This window comes from Nyctibius grandis, chromosome 7 (assembly GCF_013368605.1).
Source record: "Nyctibius grandis isolate bNycGra1 chromosome 7, bNycGra1.pri, whole genome shotgun sequence".
Taxonomy (NCBI): Eukaryota; Metazoa; Chordata; class Aves; order Nyctibiiformes; family Nyctibiidae; genus Nyctibius; species Nyctibius grandis.
In genome coordinates this window covers 59,438,713-59,455,840 of record NC_090664.1, presented here as the reverse complement: position 1 = coordinate 59,455,840, position 17,128 = coordinate 59,438,713, and the positions used below count along the sequence as shown (strand labels likewise).

At 63.7% G+C, this 17,128-nt stretch overlaps 3 protein-coding genes across 3 annotated transcripts; all 3 read left to right on the top strand.

Moving 5' to 3' along the window:
* Nucleotides 1-248: 248 nt before the first annotated feature.
* On the top strand, nt 249-3,130 carry LOC137665446 (oocyte zinc finger protein XlCOF26). The gene is made up of 4 exons (XM_068404430.1): nt 249-277; nt 1,193-1,688; nt 1,797-1,967; nt 2,595-3,130. The coding sequence occupies exons 2-4, from the start codon at nt 1,228-1,230 to the stop codon at nt 2,599-2,601; spliced, it is 639 nt and encodes a 212-aa protein (XP_068260531.1). The 5' UTR covers nt 249-277; nt 1,193-1,227; the 3' UTR covers nt 2,602-3,130.
* Nucleotides 3,131-5,467: 2,337 nt separating this feature from the next.
* On the top strand, nt 5,468-7,834 carry LOC137666057 (GTPase IMAP family member 1-like). The gene is made up of 2 exons (XM_068405638.1): nt 5,468-6,163; nt 7,802-7,834. Exons 1-2 carry the CDS (start codon nt 5,468-5,470, stop codon nt 7,832-7,834), a joined length of 729 nt encoding a protein of 242 aa, XP_068261739.1.
* Nucleotides 7,835-9,821: 1,987 nt separating this feature from the next.
* LOC137665439 (uncharacterized) lies at nt 9,822-13,527 on the top strand. Its single transcript, XM_068404421.1, has 5 exons — nt 9,822-9,900; nt 10,436-10,562; nt 11,242-11,355; nt 11,704-11,796; nt 11,980-13,527. The coding sequence occupies exons 1-5, from the start codon at nt 9,883-9,885 to the stop codon at nt 13,188-13,190; spliced, it is 1,563 nt and encodes a 520-aa protein (XP_068260522.1). The 5' UTR covers nt 9,822-9,882; the 3' UTR covers nt 13,191-13,527.
* The last annotated feature ends 3,601 nt before the right edge of the window (nt 13,528-17,128 follow it).

The following is a 17,128-nucleotide window of genomic DNA, read 5'->3' as shown; positions in this document are numbered from 1 at the left end:
GTGCCCCGCTCGGGCGGCCGGGCCGGTCCCTCGGGGTGCGGGGCGACTGGGCCCGATCCCGGGGGGGGGGGGGGGCGATGGCGGGGGGGGCGATGCTGCCGAGGGGGGTGATGTCGGAGGGGGCGATGCCGGTAGGGGCGATGCCGCCGGGCCCGTCCCCGGGGCGCAGCCGCCGCAAGGCCGGGTGACGGGCGCGGGTGACGGGCGCGGGCGGGGCCGGTGCGTCACCGGGCGGGGCCGACGGGACGGGAGGCGGCGGCGGCGGCGGCTCGGGCAGGTCAGTGCGGGGAGAAGCCCCGGGATGGGGGGAGCGGGGCTGGGGACCCCCCTGCGCCCTGCCCCGGCCCCCCCCCCGCGGGCACTGCGGGACCCACCGGGTCGGGACGCGCCGGTGCGGGGGCGGGGGGGGCCGAGGCCGGGCTCGAACCCGCGGTCCGGTGCAGGTGGGGGCGGCCCCGCCCGGTGCCCGGTGCACTGCGGCGCAGCCCGGCTCCCTCCCGGGGCCGCACCGGGGGGGTCCCCGGCCCCCATAACCCTGGGCAAAGCCCCCCCCGAGCCCGTGGGGCCGCTGCCCGCGGCACGAGGTCCCGGTGTTCCCGCTGCGGCCGAGGCCGGGCCTGGCACCTTCCTCCCCGGGGGTCCCCACACCGGGAGAGCCCAGACACGGAGAGTGGGAGCACCCGAGGGGTCGGTGGGCACCGGGAGAGCCCAGGCACGGCGGGTGGGAGCACCCGAGGGGTCGGTGGGCACCGGGAGAGCCCAGGCACGGCGGGTGGGAGCACCCGAGGGGGTCGGTGGGCGCCGGGAGAGCCCAGGCACGGCGGGTGGGAGCACCCGAGGGGGTCGGTGGGCACCGGGAGAGCCCAGGCACAGCGGGTGGGAGCACCCGAGGGGTCGGTGGGCACCGGGAGAGCCCAGACACGGAGAGTGGGAGCACCCGAGGGGGTCGGTGGGCACCGGGAGAGCCCAGGCACGGCGGGTGGGAGCACCCGAGGGGGTCGGTGGGCACCGGGAGAGCCCAGACACGGTGGGTGGGAGCACCCGAGGGGGTCGGTGGGCACCGGGAGAGCCCAGACACGGCGGGTGGGAGCACCCGAGGGCGTCGGTGGGTGCTGGCAGCCCCGGCACGCCGCGGTCCCCCCGGTTCCCGGAGGCACCGGGAGCTGCAGCCCCCCGTGTCTGCGCTCCCCAGGGTTGCCGGTGCCGCGGGCCCGGCGGCGGGCGCCCATGACGGACCTGGCTTCGCCGGCGGGCGAGACGCCCTTCGCCTTCCCGGGCGGCGAGGAGGGGCTGGGGGACGAGAAGGCGCTGGTGATCCACAGCCAGGCCGAGGAGGAGGAGGCGGCGGGCAGGGAGTTCAAGTGCATCCTCTGCGGGGAGCGCTTCGGGCAGCAGCCCAGCCTCGCCCGGCACCAGAAGCACCACGCCGGGGCGCGCGCCTTCATCTGCGCCGAGTGCGGCAAAGCCTTCAGCCTCAAGCACAACCTCATCATCCACCAGCGCACCCACACCGGCGAGCGGCCCTACCAGTGCGGCGTCTGCCAGAAGAGCTTCAGCCTCAAGCAGAACCTCCTCACCCACCAGCGCATCCACAGCGGCGAGAAGCCCTTCTCCTGCCAGCGCTGCGGGAAGCGCTTCCGCGAGCACCGCTTCCTCCTCAACCACCAGCGCACCCACGCCCAGCACCGGCCTGGCACCACCGACGACGGCCAGCCCGGCGGCAGCCGCTCGCCGGAGCAGCGTGAGGCGCCCGGCGGCCCCTTCGCCCGCTGCGGGAAGGCCTTCAGCTGCCGCAGCGGCCTGGCCGCGCGCCGGCACGGCCACGCCGGGGACCGGCCCTTCGCCTGCCCCGACTGCGGCAAGAGCTTCGGCCACAGGGGCTCCCTGAAGATCCACCGGCGCACCCACGCCCGGGAGGCCAACCTCACCGCGCACCAGCGCGCCCACGGGGCCCAGGCCGCCCTCACGTGAGCCCCTCCCTGCGCCTCGGCACCCCCTGCCCGCACCGGGCACCCCCCGCCCGCACCGGGGCTGCCCCCCCGGGGCGCTGCGGGAGCACCCGGCGCCCCACTCGCTCTCCCTCCTGTCCTGGGGGAGTTGGGGGTCACCAGTCGCTTCCCCAGGGTTTTGGGGCACGGGGAGCCGCTGGCACGGGCCAGCCCGGCCACACACGCAGCCGTGCCCGGCGTCACGGGGCGCCCGCAGCCCCGGCTTGGCCCGGGAACCCCCCGGCCGTGCCCCTCGCCCACGTCCCGTCCTGCTGTGGGGTTTTCCTCCTGATGGTCCCAGCCGGTTGCCCCAGTGCCGGGAGCCTCGGGCCCTCGTGTCCCCTGTGCCAGGAGCCTCGCGCAGCCCACGTGGTTCCCGGGGGTCCCTCCCTCCCCTCCGCCTGGCACCGCGGCGGCGCGGGTTAAACCGCCCGGGCCGGGGTGAGAGACCGTGGAGGAAGGGAAGGAGAAGGAGGAAGAAGAGGGAGGTTTCCCCACACATCCCCCTGCCCTGGCCGGCGTGGCTGTGGTGCAGCGTGGTGAGCCCCTTGCCAGGGTGCCGGGTGCCAGGGGGGTGGGTAACCTCTGCTGTGCTTCCTCGCCCAGGGAATGACGGCCAGAGCGGAGCCGGATCCCAGCAGCCACCGGCCACGCGCCGCGGTTCGGAGCCGCGCCGCTGTGGTGACGGCGAAGAGGAGGCGGCGGAGAACCACCCCCGGGCAGAAACGGCACGAAATAAACCCAAAATAAACCCCGCAAAGCTCCAGGGTGGAGGCTGCTTCCGCACCGGCACCGAGGGGGACCGCGGCGAGGGGCGAGGCACAGACCCCCGGCCCGGGCACCGTGGAGGTCCTGGCATGGTGCCGGCGGTGAGGACGACACGGAGGCGGCGGGGAGCACCCGGCCAGGACGGCGCGGGGCTGGGGCGGCGGGAGCACCGCGAGCGCCCGGCGGGTGGGAAGGGTCCGCACCGAGCTGCGGTGTTGGCCACCAGCCTGCGGGTTCCTGGCCGGTGCCGCGCTGCCCACGAGCTTCCCCTGGGTGCCGAGAAGCGGGTGCCTGCGCAGGGACCCCCCGCGCCGCCCCGTCCCCCCGCCGCCGCCGCCCCAACCCGCACCATTAAACGAGCCAAGCTTGGAAAATCCGGTGTCTCTGTCTCGCTGGGAGCACTGGGAGCCCTGCCGGGTGCCTGCAGCCCCCCCAGGGCAGCCTGTCCTTGCGCTGGGGAAGCTGTGCCAGTTGGGTACCAGGGTCGTTGGGTACCAGGGCCGTTGGGTACCAGGGCCATTGGGTACCAGGGCCGTTGGGTACCAGGGTCTTTGGGTACCAGGGTCGTTGGGTACCAGGGTCGTTGGGTACCAGGGCCGTTGGGTACCAGGGCCGTTGAGTACCAGGGCCATTGGGTACCAGGGCCGTTGGGTACCAGGGTTGTTGAGTACCAGGGCCGTTGGGTACCAGGGCCGTTGGGTACCAGGGCCGTTGGGTACCAGGGCCACTGGGTACCAGGGTCGTTGGGTACCAGGGCCACTGGGTACCAGGGCCGTTGGGTACCAGGGTTGTTGTGTACCAGGGCCGTTGGGTACCAGGGTTGTTGAGTACCAGGGCCACTTTGTACCAGGGTCGTTGGCTACCAGGGTCACTGGGTATCAGGGCCATGGGGTACCAGGGCCATTGGGTACCAGGGCCACTGGGTACCAGGGCCGTTGGGTACCAGGGTTGTTGAGTACCAGGGCCATTGAGTACCAGGGCCGTTGGGTACCGGAGTCAAGCAGGTAACGGAGGTGGCCGGAGAACGGGCACCTGGGCAGGCACTCGGGACCAGGGAGGGTGCCAGCATGTCCCGGCACCTTCAAGCATCCGGACGTGGCCATGTCCCCATGGCAGGTCCCAGAGAGCCATGGAGGCAGGACGGGTGGGTCAGGCCTGCGTGGATGGGAACGGGGGAACATCCCCCAGCTGCAGAAGTCACGAACATCTGAGACCCCCAGGGAGGTTTCAGGGGAAAACCCCGGTGTCACAGGACGGGACACCTGCCCCGCCGGTGGGACGTCACCGCCCCGGCTCGGCCGCGCTGGGATCCCGCGCGTGGGCAAGGTCTCGCTTCCTCCTTCCCACCCGCTTCATTTCCAGTAATAGGGGATGAAACTTCCCCGTTTCGGTGTGGTTTGGTGCTTTCTCTGCACCTGGCCGGGGCACCCCCACCCTGCCGGGCCGGCGGAGCCGCAGGCGGCTGGGAACCCCCGAGAGGGTGCGGGGCCCAGGGCACGGGAGAGTGACCTCCAGGGGCCCCGGCAGTGCCCGAGGCCAAGCACGGCTCCTCTGCGGTGGGAAACGGGTCCCGTGGAGAGATGCCAGCAGCTGCCCGGCAGAGCAGTCCCCCGTCCCCTCCCACCCTGCGGGCACCGGGGCACCGAGCATCCCTCCCTTGGGGCATCAGCCCATCCCTTGGGGTACGGCTCTGGGGACAGCGGGGCTGTGCTGGCTGTGCCCAGGAGCTGCCGTGGCCCCGCTGGCACCCACGGCGGCACTTGGAGCATGGTGTGGGCACCGACAGCGGCGTGCAGAGGTACCGGGCGTGAGCCAGGGCTCCGGGGCACACCAGTCCTGCCCACCCCACATCTTTCGCTCCTGATCATCACGTCAGACGTGCGGCCGCGGGCCGGAGGTTCGTGGGCGGCGCGGGGCCACCATACGGGTTGAGGCGAGGGGCAGGAAGGAGGGGGGGGCTGTCTGGTGAGCCTTCCCCCCCGTCTGCCCTTTTAGGGCCCGTTCTCCCACAGCGTTTCGGCACCCTGTGCCCTGGGGAGGAGCTGGTGCCACGAAGGGTCTGCGTGCTGCTGCCATCACCGCGCGCGGGCACTTCCCGGTGGCTCCGACAGCCTCCGAGGGGACATGGTCTCTGCCACCCCCCAGCTCTCTGCCCGCTCGCCCAGGAAGGAGCCCGAGCCCCAGTCCTGCAGGCAGAGCAAGCCCCAGCCCGGCCTCGCTCCGTGCGCCGGCAGAGAGGCACCGGGAGAAGGGACGAGGTCTGCGGCTGCACGGGGGAACTCCTGCCTCGGCACTGGCACCAGCCAGGCAGCGCAAAGGTACCGGACTGGAGGGGCAGGGGAGGGAGATGTGTGAGGCTTTACGCTGACTGGGAGGGTTTTTGGGGGGAGGAAGGGAGTCCAGGCATGCCCAGGCAGCCAGAAGAGCCTGCACAAAGCTGGTGCTGTGCCCATTTCACAGGTGGGAAGACCTGGGTGGAGCAGGCTGTGCCAGAGAGCTTGAGGGTGCCCGGGGGGTGTTAGTGGTGTCCCCAGCTGCCCCAGCCCTCGCAGGCAGCCCCGGGGAGGGTCTCCTGGGGGGACAGCCCATGCGGACACCCAGGGCAACAAGCACCAGGGCACTGAGTTGCGTACGTCTGCTTCTGCCCGTGCAGCGTGGCCATCCAGCACGCTCCCATCCCCACACCGCCCGGGGACGACTGGGGCTCGGGGATGAGGCTCCTCGTGGTCGGGAAGAGCGGGGCCGGGAAAAGCGCCACCGGCAACACCCTCCTGGGAGAGCGTGTGTTCAAGTCCAAGTTGGCCACCGCGCCGGTGACCGCGAGCTGCGCGCAAGCACGAGGGCTCTGTGGTGGCGAGGACGTCACGGTCATCGACACGGCGGATATTTTGGACCCAAGAGCTGCTGTCACTGAGGTGTACAAAGAAATTGCTCACTGCATCAGGCTGTCCTCCCCGGGCCCCCACGCGCTGCTGCTGGTCGCTGCGCTGGGCCAGTTCACCGAGGAGGATGAGGAGGCCACGCGGAGGATGCAAGACGTTTTTGGAGCTGCTGTCTTGAGGCACACCATCGTCGTGCTCACCCACGCGGGAGTCCTGGCGGGGAGGTCGCTGCAGGATTACCTGCGGCGTTGTGGCAACGGAGCGCTCCAGGACCTGATCCTGCGCTGCGGAGGCAGGTGCTGCGGCTTCAACACCAGGGCAGTCGGTGCCCAACGGGACCAGCAGGTCGCCAGGCTGATGGGGATGGTCTGCCACGTGGTGCGGGAGAACGGGGGCAAGTGGTACAGCAACGACATGTTCCTGGAGCCCAGTTTAACGGAGGAGAGAGTGGAGGAGCACGTGAGGAGGCACAAAGCAGAGAGGAAAAGGAGGGAGCGGTCCAGAGCTATGCCGCGCAGGATAATCGTGGGGTGTGGGATAATTCTCCTTGTCCTTGCTCTGTTTTCCCTGATTTTCCTTATTTTTCCTGATTTGCTTATTTTGTGGTAGTGATGAGTCACAGAGTCGTTAGAACGTCGAGGCTGGCTGGGACCCGGCAACCAGCGCTAGGACAAGAGGACACAGCCTCAAGCTTGGCCAGGGGAGGTTCAGGTTGGACATCAGGAAGCATTTCTTCTCAGCAAGGGTCATTAGCCATTGGAAGGGGCTGCCCAGGGAGGTGGTGGAGTCACCATCTCTGGAGGGGTTTAAGAAAAGACTGGACTTGTCACCCATCCCCAGCAGCCAGTGTCCATCAGGGAGCTGCAACTGGGGTCAGCCGGGCAGGGGACACGTTCTCCTCCCCAGGTCAGTGACAATCTGACAGCCTGGGCGCCCTGACAGGGGCTTTCCATCCGCGCCTGGGGCACTGGGGCCTCTCCCTGCTGTCTTGGGGCTCTCAGCTCTGTCCTGCAGCGCTGGCCCCAGGGCTATGGGCATGGGAGGCGACAGCGGACCCCTGCCAGCTCCCCCGAGAGGGAGGATGCCCTTCCCCGGCCTGTGGCCCAGGACACCCCTCACAGCGCGGTGCCTGCTGAGCTCGCAGGGCTCCAACAGAACTATTGTCTTCTCTTCTCTTCTCTTCTCTTCTCTTCTCTTCTCTTCTCTTCTCTTCTCTTCTCTTCTCTTCTCTTCTCTTCTCTTCTCTCCTCTCCTCTCTCCTCTTCTCTTCTCTTCTCTTCTCTTCTCTTCTCTTCTCTTCTCTTCTCTTCTCTTCTCTTCTCTCCTCTCCTCTCTCTCTTCTCTTCTCTTCTCTTCTCTTCTCTTCTCTTCTCTTCTCTTCTCTTCTCTTCTCTTCTCTTCTCTTCTCTTCTTCTCTTCTCTCCTCTTTTTCTCTCCTCTCCTCTCCTCTCCTCTCCTCTCCTCTCCTCTCCTCTCCTCTCCTCTCCTCTCCTCTCCTCTCTCTCTTCTCTTCTCTTCTCTCTTCTCTTCTCTTTTCTTTCTCTTTTCTCTTCTTTCCTCTCCCCTCTCCTCCCCTCTCCCTCCCCTCCCCTCCCTTCCCCTCCGCTCTCTCACTCTATTCTAATTCTACCCTACACTATTTCTATTCTCATTTCTTTTCTGCAAAACAAGAATTAAAAAAGGCTGAAATAACCAGAAAGTGACAGACTCATGTGACAAGTTTAGAGGAAAACAGCTTTAAAAACTTCACGAGTTCAAATAAAGGAATTTCCTTCTAAAAACATCCCAGCAGCACAGAGAGAGAACTGCTTTTTCATCCCTTTGACCCGGGGATTCGTAGGGTGCAGATAACCAGGTCAGTGCTCCTGTACCACCAGCACAGAGACACTTGAAAGCCAGGAGTTCGTTAAACTCCTGTTACGGAAATGCAAACAAAAATTCCACCTCTGTCCACTTTCAGTTCTCATTTGGAAAGAAACATCGGCCAACACTCCTTATTCATGAAAATCACAACCCCAAAGCAGGTTTTACCACCTGGCTTTTTATTCTTCCCCTCTGGAATAACAGGAGCTGAATTTAAAACAATTGGCCAAAGGCACCCGTGCACTTTGTCCCGGAGTCTGAGGTTTGCAGCTTCTGCTGGTTGTGGTTTCTCTTCTCCAGGTGCAACGGCTGGAGTTCACGCGCTGCCTGTGAAGTCATTCAGCGAGAGCTGGGGGAGAGGAACCTCATGGAGTTCAACCAAGGCAAGTGTAGGGTCTGCACCTGGGGAGGAATAACCCCACGCACCAGTACAGGTTGGGGCTGATCTACTGGAGAGCAGCTCTGCAGGGAAGGACCTGGGGGTTCTGGGGGACAACAAGTTCCCCATGAGCCAACAATGTGCCCTTGGGGCCAGGAAGGCCAGTGGTGTCCTGGGGTGTGTGAGGAAGAGTGTGGGCAGCAGGTCGAGGGAGGTTCTCCTGCCCCTCTACACGGCCCTGGTGAGGCCACACCTGGAATAACTGTGTGCAGTTCTGGGCCCCCCAGTTCAAGACAGACAAGGAGCTACTGGAGAGAGTCCAGCGGAGGGGTACGGAGATGGTCAGAGGGCTGGAGCATCTCTGCTGCGAGGAGAGGCTGAGGGAGCTGGGGCTGTTCAGCTGGAGAAGAGCAGACTGAGGGGGGATCTTATCAATGCTCACAGATACCTCAGGGGGGGGTGTCAAGGGGATGGGGCCAGAGTCTTCTCAGTGGTGCCCAGCGACAGGACAAGGGGCAACGGGCACAAGCTGAAACACGGGAAGTTCCATCTGAATGTGAGGAGGAACTTCTTTGGTGTGAGGGTGCCAGAGCCCCGGCACAGGCTGCCCAGGGAAAATATCCCCTCCTCCCTGTGGGATGCGCTTCAGTGGGGTATTTCTTCCCCCCACTGCTCCAGGCCCACAGCCCAACACACCACCTCTGTCTTCCTCCTCCACACACGAGCAGGGCTGCCAACATTCCTGGCTCATCAGACTGAAGAGGCTTTTAGTAGAACAAGTTTTGGCTCCCAGGTTTCCAGGCTGGGTGGCCACACACCAACATATAAAGGCTATTCATGAAGTAGCTGCACCTCCAGTGAGGCTGGGCACTCGGAAACGCTCTCGTTTCCCAGGTGAAAACGCTGAATCCCGAGGTCCATCCAGTGGCTGCTCCCTGAATGCAGAGCTGGGGGCAATTGTGCTGTTAGGGGACTCTCCTTTCAGGCAGTTGTAGAGAGCGAGAAGGTCTCCCCTCAGCCTCCTTTTCTCCAGGCTAAACCCCCCCAGGTCCCTCAGCCGCTCCCCATCACACTTGTGCTCCAGACCCTTCCCCAGCCCCGTTGCCCTTCTCTGGACTCGCTCCAGCACCTCAAGGTCTTTCTTGTCGTGAGGGGCCCAAAACTGCACCCAGGATTCGAGGTGCGGCCTCCCCGGTGCCGAGCACAGGGGGACGATCCCTGCCCTGGTCCTGCTGGCCACACTAGTGCTGACAGAAGCCAGGATGCTGGTGGCCTTCTTGGCCACCTGGGCACACTGCTGGCTCATGTTCAGCCGCCATCGGCCAACACCCCCAGGTCCTTTTCCCCCAGGCACTTTCCAGCCCCTCTCCCCCAGCCTGTAGCGGTGCAGGGGGCTGTTGTACCCCAAGGGCAGGACCCGACACTTGGCCTGGTTGCCCCTCACACAGTGGCCTCGGCCCATGGATCCAGCCTGTCCAGACCCCTCTGCAGAGCCTCCTGCCCTCCAGCACATCAACACTCCCACCCAATCGGGAATACCCTGAGGGTGTTCACCATGAATAAATAATTAGCGCTCATTAGCACAGAACAGGGCCGCTAATCATTAGCAGTGAGGCAGAACCGTAGGGCTCTGGGCAGGGGGCGCCACGGCCGACCAGGCCGCACCGGAAGCCGCCCCCCCCCCCGCGGCCGCCCCGACGGACCAATGGCGGCGCCGCTGCCGATCACGTGAGGGGGGAGCGTTCAAAATGGCGGCGCCGACATCACCCCGCGGCGCGCGGCCCGGCCCGCGGGTCACGTGCGCACCGGCCGCACTTCCGGCCGGCGCTGACCGCTTCCGGGAGGGGGCGGGGCTACGGCCGGAAGCACGTGAGGAGGCGAAGATGGTGGCGCCGAAACCGCGCGGGGGCTTCCGGGGCGGGGCGTCGCGCGGCCTACTTCCGGTACGGAGCCTGCGGCCGGCAGGCCGCGGCCCCCCGCAGCGGGGCCCGGCCCGGGCTCCATGGCAACGTGGACGCAGGTAGGAGCCGGGCCCCAGCGGGGTGGGGGGGCTCGGTATGGCCCCCCGGGCCCTCACGGCTCTCTGGGGCCGCTCCCCCTCAGCAGCCGCCATTGCGGCGCTCGCTGGCTTCCTCCTTCCCCCGTCACGGCATCCCCCCCAGGACGCTTCTCCCCCTCCGGCCCCTCCACCACGTTGTCCCCCTCGAGCTCCCCCGTGACATTAACCACCCTCCAGCCCTCTGCACTGCTCCCCCCCGGTGACGTTGCCCCCCTCCAGCCCATCCCTGTCGACAGCCACGAGGCCGAGCGAAGCCACGACGGCCGCGATCCGTAGGGCGTCGGTGGGTGGGTGGTGCAGGGGCGCCCGCTCTGCGCTGCCCTGGACGTAGACCCGAGCTCCAGGTAAAAACGTCTCGTTGCGAGGCTGTTCTGTGAGGATCCGTAATCCCCCGCCCCGGGGTGCAAATACCGCCTGGAAATTAAAGCTTATATGAACTCTGCTCCCCCGCGGCCGTGGGCCTCCGCGCGTGACCGAGGGTGCTGTCCCGTGGCAGGAACCGGTGACCTTCGAGGACGTCGCCGTCTACCTGAGCCGCGCCGAGTGGGACGCCACCGCGGCGGGGCAGAGGGAGCTGTACCGCAGCGTCATGCTGGACAACTACCAGCTCTTGACGTCCCTGGGTAAACCTGCGGCTCTAACGCCCGGGCTCGGGTCTCGGCCTGGGGGGGCACGGCTGGGGCGGGGAGGGGTCCGTCGTGTTTGACTCCATCGCACTCCCGGGAGTTCAGTGCTGGGAAAACGCAGCGTTTGGGTCTCTCTGAGCTGATGGCGCCTCTGAAAATGGGGTGAGCTGCCTGCCCTGAGGTCAGGCAGGGACCTCCTGGGGGTCCTGGCCATGGGCCAACCACGCTGTCCCCTCCCCTGGGTGCTCAAGCTGCAGCGCGGCAGGAGCAGCACATACCAGGTGAGGTGCAGGGGAGTGCCCTGAACCAGCAAGGTCCCCTCAGAGGACTTGCCCGCTGCCACCAGGACAGGACGGAGATCTCTGATGACCTGGGAGGACATCCCACGCCCAGGAGCTGCTCCTGGGATGAGCAGCAGATAACTCCTCGCTGGGAAACCCTGTCAGCGGAGATGGGAGTCGGTTCCCGTGCTCCCATCAGGGCTCTGCCCTTGTCCTTGGCAGCAGCTCTGGTGTCTCTCTTGCTTTCTTCCATATTTCTGTGGTGTTTCTGCCTGGGCTTTTCTGGTCAGGGTGAAGCCCAGCTTGGCGTGTCACAGAGACAACCTTTATTTTCTCATGCTAACAATTTATTCCTACAGTCTGTATTAGAACACGCTCTCTGCTCCACCCCGCAGGCTACCCAGGCCCCAAACCTGATGTTTTATACAGGCTGGAGCGTGGGGAGGAGCCGTGGGTCTGCACCCCGCAGAGCCCGGTGAGGTGGGAGGGACCCGGCAGCCCCTCTCCAGGTGAGCAGGAACAATCCAACCCCTGTAGGACCACCTGCCTCGGGGACGTGGAGCGTGTTCCCAAGCTCCTCTAGCTGTGACCAGCACGTCTCTGGGCTTCCCACTTGCCCTCCTGTCCAAGTCCCTCCCCTCCTCGCTGCCTGGTTTGAGGCGTCTCCCCCATCTCCCTCTGGCCCTGCAGCTCCCCAGAGACGTTGCTGAGCTGCTGCTGCTCGTCCCTCTTGACCCATGGAGAACCCTCCCCTGTTCAGTCTCCTGAGCAGGCTCATGGCTTCCTGGTTGCTTCCTCCTCCAGAGCAGAAGGGCTTCCCCCACCAGGACGGTGACACCCGTCTGGTTTCCCTGCAGGTCAGGACGGGGACAGGAACTGGCTGGAGGAGCCTCCCTCAGGCTGGTGGCCCGGTGCTGGCGTGGAGGAGAGGACACAGACCCCCTGCCAAGGTGAGTCCTGGTCCTCCCCCTTCCTCACCACCAGCCTCTGGAGCAAAGAGGCCCCCAGGCAGCCCCTGAACTGGGGAGAGCGGGTTTTTCTTACTGGCTGTCAGCATCTCCCCATTCCTTCAGCACGGTCCCTCTCTCCCTGCCCCATGACAAGGCAAACTCTTCCCCACCCTCTCTCGGCAGGAGGACGGCGCGTGCACTGGCGGCTCCGCTCTAGACGGCTGCTGAACAAGCTCAGGTGTGTCGGGGGCAGGAGTGAGTTGCCAGCAGAGGTGGCCAGCGGAGGAGTGGGGCCAGTGGAGAGCCGAGAGCAGGCCCCGACCATCTCCTGGCTGCAGAAGGAAGGAGAAGTAGAGGATAAACAAGGGGTGAGGGCAAACGTAACCCAAAGCAGAGGGTGCCTGCTGCATCCAGCGATGGCAGAGAACAAAAAGGCAGATCCTCAGGAGCGTCTGCACGGCGGCCCCGGGGAGACGTGTGTGGGGAGCGCCCCAGAGTGCGCCTCGGGAGAACCAACGCGTGTCCAGGGAAGTCCAGAACTGTCTGTGGAGGAGCTGAACGAGACTGTGCTGAGAGAGCACTGCTACTGCGCTGAGACACAGCCCTGGCGTCCTCTGAGGGAGCACAACTACTGCAGGGAGCGCACGGCCGGCGCCTTGGCGCTCAGGGACCACAGATACTGCCACGTGCAAAGCAGCCCTTGTCAGGGCAGGGGTAATCAAGTTGTTCTCCTCTCTCGTAAGGCTCGGGCGCTGCTTCAGGGGCTGGCGAAGCGAAAATCCCAGGCAGGGAGAATCATCCAGAAAGCCAAGCTTATCGCGTGGCGTTACACGCCGTGTGTCAGCAAGAGGCTGGAGTTTCCTCAGGGTTCCTCTGGCACCGGGTGTGTGTCTGAACCTGCTGCCCCTCCTGCTGAGGCAGACGACGCCACGAAGGGAATGTGTGGGGCATTTTGTGGGGCATTTTGTGGGGCATTTTGTGGGGCATTTTGTTCTCCTGCAAAGCAGGAGGCCGTGCCCTCCCCGTCTCAGAGTGAGGGTATCTCCCACGGGGGGACATCAGAAGCACTTTGCACCCCTGTGGTGTCTGCTGAACGGGGGGCTGCGCCCCCACCCTCAAATGCAGCTGCTGAGGTGAAGAGGGAAGCGACGCACCCCGAGGAGTCTTCACCCTGTGAGGCACAGAGGGCAGAGCTGATCTGGAGCCCTGATGCTAAGCAAGATGTTGAAGGACACGAACTCGTTAATTCAAATCACGTATCGCTGCACGACGCGTATGAAATGGTGCTGCGGACTGTGGGCCACGTGCTGGGCTCCGTGTGCCACAACTTGGAGCTCGGGGGCTACTCTCAGCTGAAGGACCTCTGGCCCGTCGTCGTTCAGACAGACAGCTGATCCTCGGCGCGACGTTGAGGTGAACGGGCGGCAAAACCCCCTGAAGTGCTTTGAGGGAAGAAACGCCGTGAGAGGCGTGCGGAGGCGGATTGGTGGGTATAAAACTCGGTACGGACACTGGGATTGTCTGGGAGGCCTCGGGGAAGAGGCCAAGGGAAAGGGAATCCCAGAATCACTCAGGCTGGAAGAGCCCTCTGGGCTCATCGAGTCCAACCATTGCCCTGACACCACCATGGCAACTAGACCAGGGCACTAAGTGCCATGGCCAGGCTTTTCTTAAACCCCTCCAGAGATGGTGACTCCACCACCTCCCTGGGCAGCCCCTTCCAATGGCTAATGACCCTTGCTGAGAAGAAATGCTTCCTCATGTCCAACCTGACCCTCCCCTGGCCAAGCTTGAGGCTGTGTCCTCTTGTCCTATCGCTGGTTGCCTGGGAGAAGAGGCCGACTCCCACTGCGCTCCAACCTCCCTTCAGGTAGTTGTAGACTGCACTAAGGTCACCTCTGAGCCTCCTCTTCTCCAGGCTAAACACCCCCAGCTCCCTCAGCCGTTCCTCGCAGGTCAGACCCTCCAGACCCTTCCCCAGCTTGGTCGCCCTCCTCTGCACTCGCTCCAGCACCTCAACATCGGTGGCCGTGCAGGACGCCGGCGAGGGAAGCGGCAGCAGCTGCGGGCAGCACTGCGGGGGCAGCTGGGCATCGCTGGCGGTCAGGGGGAGCTGAACCCCTGTGGGATCTGCTCCTCAATACGCCTCGCCTCCCCCTTCGGCGTTGTCTCAGAGACCGTCCTACCCCACATGCTCGGACACCATCTTCTGGGATGAAGGACTGCCTGACCTGGAGGGCATCTCCTGAGGCGAGGAATTAGCTACGTTGTCCTATCGTTGGAAGCAATAAAGCCCAAGGTTACGTTTACCGATACCGTGCCTTGGTTGTGCTTTGTCTGAGCTTAAGGGTCTCAGATCTATTTTATTTTCAGTCAGGATTTTGGGTTTGGTTTGAATCACACCGTGTGATTCAAAGGTGGGTCCCAAGCAGGACTGACTGCGTTGGATTTAGTTGGTGTTGCTGTCAAGGGCCAAGGGCCGGGCAACTGTTGGAGCTCTGGTTTCGCTGCGGTAGGCGACAAGCTTGATTCGGAACCTGACAGGTGAGGGAAGGGGGGACTGGGGCCTTCTGGAGAGGAGAGTCTTGCCAGGCAACCAGTGCTCAGGGAACCACAACGCTCATTCACAGAATCCCAGAATCAATGAGGTTGGAAGAGCCCTCTGGGCTCATCGAGTCCAACCGTTGCCCTGACACCACCATGGCAACTAGACCAGGGCACTAAGTGCCATGGCCAGGCTTTTCTTAAACCCCTCCAGAGATGGTGACTCCACCACCTCCCTGGGCAGCCCCTTCCAATGGCTAATGACCCTTGCTGAGAAGAAATGCTTCCTGATGGCCAACATGACCCTCCACTCCAGAACATGCTGAGATTATGCTGGTGGTATCAGAAAAGCCAAATTCGGGTGTAAGCAAAACTGGGATGAATTTGTAATATTTTATATCAGCACTAGCGTGGCCAGCAGGACTAGGGCAGGGATTGTCCCCACTGGGGAGGCCGCACCTCGAATCCCATGCTCAGTTTTGGGCCCCTCAAGACAAGAAAGACCTTGAGGTGCTGGAGCGAGTCCAGAGAAGGGCAACGGGGCTGGGGAAGGGTCTGGAGCTAGGGAAAGACCCTTAAGACCATTCGAGTTCAACAATAAACCTAACATTGCCAAGGCCACCACTAACCCATGTCCCTCAGCACCACATCTACACGGCTTTTAAATCCCTCCAGGGATGGTGTCCTGGTTTCACTGGGATTTGGTTTCAGTCTGTGGCCAGCCATGGTGATCAAGGCCCTCAGCAGTTAAACCCAGGGCAGCTGGCCCAGGCTGGCCCACAGGTGTGTTCTATCTCATTGACATCAAGCTCACTATAAAAGAGAGGGTTTGCTGGGAAGAGCTGGGGCTCTCCCTCCTCTCCTCATGGTGATTGTTGGAGCAACTTGCTGGTGATCTGCAGATAAGTAAGTACACTCTTGTCTGTATTGTGTTGTCATTTATATCTATTTCTTCATTTAATTGAATCTGATTAACTTCAGCCTACAAGTCTCCCTCTTTTTTTCCAATTCCCTTCCTCACTTGGGGAAGGGACATTGGGTGAGAGAAAAACTGCTCTTGTTTAGCCCCGGGTGTGGGCTAAATGTAGACAGACGGGGACTCCACCACTGCCCTGGGCAGCCTGTGCCAGCGCTTGACAACCCTTTCCATGAAGAAATTGTCCCTGATCTCCAATCTAAACCTCCCCTGGCACAACTTGAGGCCGGTTCCTCTCGTCCCATCGCTTGTGACCTGGGAGAAGAGACCGACCCCCCCTCGCTACACCCTCCTTTCAGGCAGTTGTAGAGAGCGAGAAGGTCTCCCCTCAGCCTCCTTTTCTCCAGGCTAAACCCCCCCAGCTCCCTCAGCCGCTCCTCATGGTGATACCAGACGGTTCAGTTCAGCAATGGTTTAGCAAGAGCAGGCCTCAGAGTAGGCTCTAAAGGCCTGCTCTGTGTTACCTCGACACAGAACAAACTTTCCTGTCAATAATTTTCCTTTTAGCTGGAATAATAGAGAATAACAACAGGTTCTGAAGCAAACTGCATGTTTTGTAGATAGAGTTTGTTCATGGGGTTGATAACAAGGTTCTAGTAGACAACGATTCATGGTGTTTACGCTTAGTTTTAGAAAAACTAATTATAAAAGGTGTTGCAGCACCGCCCAATGGCAGAGCGCCCCCGGGGTCACGGGGGCCGCCGCGGGCAGGCCTGGCCGGAGGCCGCGCCGCAAAATGGCGCCGCCGATGAGAGCAGCCAATGGCGGGGGCCGGCGGGTGTCACGTGGGATGGGGCGACGCAGGGGGTTCTGGGACAGCCGTACGACTTCCGGATCACGGGAGCGTGACGAGAGAGGTGGGGCTCTCCACCGGAAGTGCGTCAGCGGATGTTTACAAGGGAGAACACGCCCCTTCCGGCGCGGTTGCCGTGGTAATGCGGGGCGCCCCCTGCTGGCGCCGCCATTAGCGGGGGGCGGGGCTTCTTCCTCCACCTTAATTAGAAATAGAAGAAGTAAATGGCTTCGCCAGCCCGTTTTATTGTCTGTATTCCCTCTGTTTTCCCCTCGGTCCGTCAGGGACCTTCCCCCACCTCTGGGCCGTCCCCTCTGCATAGAGTCACAGCCTGGTTTGGGTTGGAAGGGACCTCAAAGCCCATCCAGTCCCACCCCCCTGCCACGGGCAGGGACACCTTCCACCAGACCAGGTTGCTCCCAGCCCCATCCAACCTGGCCTTGAACACTGCCAGGGAGGGGGCAGCCACAGCTGCTCTGGGCAACCTGGGCCAGGGTCTCACCACCCTCACAGCCAAGAATTTCTTCCTCACATCTCATCTCAATCTCCCCTCTCTCAGTTTAAAACCGTTCCCCCTCGTCCCATCACTCCATGCCCTTGTCAAAAGCCCCTCTCCAGCTTTCCTGTAGCCCCTTCAGGCACTGGAAGGTGCTAGAAGGTCTCCCCGGAGCCTTCTCTTCTCCAGGCTGAACAGCCCCAGCTCTCTCAGCCTGTCTCCAGAGCAGAGGGGCTCCAGCCCTCGGAGCATCTCCGTGGCCTCCTCTGGACTCGCTCCAACAGCTCCATGTCCATGTTGGTGGCCCCAGAGCTGGACGCAGCACTGCAGGGGGGTCTCACGAGAGCGGGGCAGAGGGGCAGAATCCCCTCCCTCGCCCTGCTGGCCACGCTGCTGGGGATGCAGCCCAGGACACGGGTGGCTTTGGGCTGCCAGCGCACGTTGCCGGCTCATGGTGAGCTTCTCGTCACCCATCACCCCCAAGGCCTTCTCCTCAGGGCTGCTCTCAATCCATTCTCCACCC